This window comes from Pinus tabuliformis, chromosome J, assembly GCF_031772625.1.
Source record: "Pinus tabuliformis cultivar Carrire ecotype Pingquan chromosome J, CPIR1, whole genome shotgun sequence".
Classification (NCBI taxonomy): Eukaryota; Viridiplantae; Streptophyta; class Pinopsida; order Pinales; family Pinaceae; genus Pinus; species Pinus tabuliformis.
The window spans coordinates 832,531,869-832,535,480 of record NC_142295.1 but is presented as its reverse complement, the minus strand read 5'-3'; the positions used below and the strand labels follow the sequence as shown (position 1 = coordinate 832,535,480).

The following is a 3,612-nucleotide window of genomic DNA, read 5'->3' as shown; positions in this document are numbered from 1 at the left end:
TAAACGAATCTCAGCACATGGAGGAGGAACCAGAAAGCATAGATATTGGGGAACTAGACATTTTGGGCCTAGAGCAGGCATGTAAAACAAAAAAATTTGACAAAATTCCAGATCAACAACTAGAGAATCTGGAGGAGATCCTATCACGGGCACAAAGGCAAAAATCTCTAGGTATTCAGACTGGCAGCCTCTGGGATGGGAGACTCATTACCAAAGATAACAAAAAACGTGGAAGAAAAACAGATCTCCAACGAACAATCAGAATAGGAGAAATGTTAGTGGAGTCAGGCAGGTACTCCAAGCTAACAAAGTACTATAACTCCCTCCACAACACTTCCCAATGAAGTTAATATCATGGAATATCAGAGGGCTCAATAGCCCAGGGAAAGGTAGACTACTCAAAAACATGATAATGCAAGAAAAACCACAAATCCTATTCTTGCAAGAAACCAAATGCAATTCAATCGCTCTGGAAAGAATTGCAGCAAAAGCTTGGCCAGGAGGTCTTACCGCTGCAGTGGATGCTGATGGGGCATCTGGGGGCTTAGCAGTCATATGGGACGCTCGTACTATTATGCTCAACAACATCCATGCTAATAAGAATTTTATCCAAGCAATTTTTCACATCATAGGGACCAACATACACGGGCATCTAACCAATGTGTATTTTCCCCAGGAGGCTATGCACAAGATAGAAATCCTGAACACCCTCTCAGCAATCAACACTGATAGGATGCACCCTCTGTGGATTTCTGGAGGCGATTTCAACATGATCACCAGGCTGGAAGAAAAAAGGGGAGGCAGGAACAGAGGGAATCAGGAAGGGAACCACCTAAAAGATTTTATTCAGAACAACTGGCTTATTGACATGCCTTTCAATAATGGACTTTTTACCTGGAATAACAAAAGAGCAGGGGTGCATCAGATTGCCTCTCGTCTGGACAGATTCTTACTATCAGACAACGCAATTCACATAGGCGGAGATTTTGCTGCTTCCATCTTGCCGATCTCGGGATCAGATCACTGGCCAATCTCCCTTCAATGGACTCGTCCTGGTAACACTATCCGAAGACCATTTCACTTTGAGGCTTTCTGGATGTCTCATCCGGATTTCAACAACTTAATCAACATAGAATGGAACAACTTCTCTCCTCCAAATGGTACAAAGATGTTTCAATTTCAGCAGAAGCTTAAGCATCTCAAGGGCAAGATCAAACACTGGAATCATACTTCTTTTGGCAATATTTTCCAGGCTCAGAGTGCCCTCGATCAAGATATGAAATGACTGCAGCAGAGGATTATAATTGAAGGTCGATCAGATGACCTGTCAGAACAGGAAAAAATTCTTGAGTCGCAAATCTTAGAGAGGGCAAAACAGGAAGAAACGCTATGGAGGCAAAAATCGAGAATAAGATGGCTTAAGGATGGAGAAAAAAACACAAATTTTTTTCATAGTACCACCATTCAACGCAGAATGAATAACAACATAACTCACATTCAAAATGAGCAGGGGGCTAAGGTGGAAACACATGAAGAAATTGAAAGCGAATTTCTAAACTATTTCAAGCAAGCGCATCACGAACCACACATAGACAGATCGCTTGCCATAGAAAAAATTACAAGGAATATTCCTAAAATTATTTCTGAGGAGCATAACCAACTTCTTCTCAGACCTGTAGACTTACAGGAGGTTGAAGCGGCAGTTCGTCAACTGAAAGCTGGGAAGGCGCCTGGCCCGGATGGATTCACCTCCAACTTTTTCCACAATTTCTGGGAACTGATCAAAATGGAAGTTTGGCAGGTTGTTGAGGAATCAAGAACCTTAAGATGGATGTTTCCTGGATTGAATGCCACATTCATAGCCCTTATTCCCAAGGAAGCTCAGCCCAGCACTCCTGACAAATATAGGCCTATTGCTCTGTGCAACATAATCTACAAGATTGTCTCCAAAATCATCGCCTCCAGACTCAAACTGTTGCTTCCTCTCATCATTTCGCCTGAGCAATCTGGATATGTCGAAGGTCGGCAGATCACTGATGGCATCATCCTTACTCATGAAATAATCCATTCTTTGAAGCAATCCAAGAAGCCAGGTATGCTCCTTAAAATAGATCTTTCAAAGGCATTTGATAGCTTAAGCTGGCTGTACATTAAAAAAACTCTAATGGCTTTTGGTTTTGCTCCTCCTTGGGTAAGGTGGGTTATGAGTCTTTTATCCTCCTCCTTCTTTTCTGTTCTGATCAATGGTATTCCCTCCTCTCCCTTTCATCCTTCTCGGGGAATTAGACAGGGAGACCCGCTCTCCCCCTTCCTTTTCGTTATTATGGCAGAAGGGTTGGGCCGAAGCATTAAAAAGCTCAGCAATCTCAGCTCCTTAGAGGCTTGTCTTTTCATAACTCCTCCGCCTTTACTCACCAGCAATTTGTTGATGACAACATGCTTTTTGGTCATCCATCCGTCCAGGAAGCTCGTCAGCTCAAATCATTATTGACGGATTTCTCGGATGCCTCAGGAGCCAATATCAATAAATCCAAATCCCAAATTTTCTTTTTCAATACTCCTGTTAATACCCAAGCAGCTATTGCCCGCATTCTTGGATTTTCTATTGCTGTCCTCCCTTCCAAATATTTAGGCGCTCCATTGACTGCCTCAGCCTTGAAGCATTCTTCTTGGAAGATCCTTTTAGAAAAACTGGAGGCCCGCCTTTCCTTATGGACTCACAGAGCCCTCAATATGGCGAGTCGGTTAGTCCTCATAAAAGTCGTTCTTCATTCCATGCCACTCTACCTTTTCTCTATCCTTGCGGCTCCCAAATGGGTTCTCAAAGAAATCAAGCATCTCCAGAGATCCTTCTTATGGGGCAGCTCAGGTCAAACTCGCAAATGGGCTCTAGTTAAATGGGACACAGTATGCCTTCCAAAGAGCGCAGGTGGCACTGGATTGAGGGATCCCTCTCATAGCAACGAGGTCATGGGGGCTCAAATTTGGTGGAAATGGCTTACTGTGCCATTCACCCCCTGGGCTACTCTATGGACAACAAAATATGCAAGCAATCGCCCAACAGAAGAACTAATATGAATGTCAGAAGTCAGCATGGGTTCCCTAATCTGGAATTCGGCCAAGCAACATAGAAGCCTAATTCAGCAGCATAGTTTCTGGGAAGTTAAGGACGACAACACAGCAAGGTTCTGGGAAGATTCTTGGTAGCAGCTGCCCAAGTTAAAGGACCTAATTTCTCATCTGCAACTTTCGGAGCAGGATTTGCAGACCTATGACAAGGTCAAAATTTTTTGGAATCCCTCTACTACACAAGGACATAGGCAATGGATTAAAGCAGATCAAATCTTAAGACATGGAACAGAACAAGTTCAACAAACTCTTGACACAGAATTAATGAAAAGGAAAATACAGCTCTCGGACGAAAGGGATATCCTTAGATGGGGATATGAAGAAAAAGGCACCTTTACTACTAGGGAGGCTTATAATATCATCATTAAGGAACATATGGTCAAAGACCCTCTCTGGAGCAAAGTCTGGGACCCTACCAACTGGCCGAAAGTCTCAACCTTTCTCTGGCTCTTATGTCAAAACAAGATCCTCACATGGGACAAT

At 43.2% G+C, this 3,612-nt stretch overlaps 1 protein-coding gene across 1 annotated transcript; it reads left to right on the top strand.

The window, feature by feature from the left end:
* The first annotated feature begins 406 nt into the window (after positions 1–406).
* LOC149229287 (uncharacterized) lies at positions 407–1,285 on the top strand. Its single transcript, XM_089380999.1, has one exon. It carries the CDS (start codon positions 407–409, stop codon positions 1,283–1,285), a length of 879 nt encoding a protein of 292 aa, XP_089237125.1.
* The last annotated feature ends 2,327 nt before the right edge of the window (positions 1,286–3,612 follow it).

Coding starts and splice junctions, on each gene's coding strand:
- LOC149229287 (XM_089380999.1), top strand. CDS start 407: ATGATAATGCAAGAAAAACCACAAATCCTATTCTTGCAAGAAACCAAA.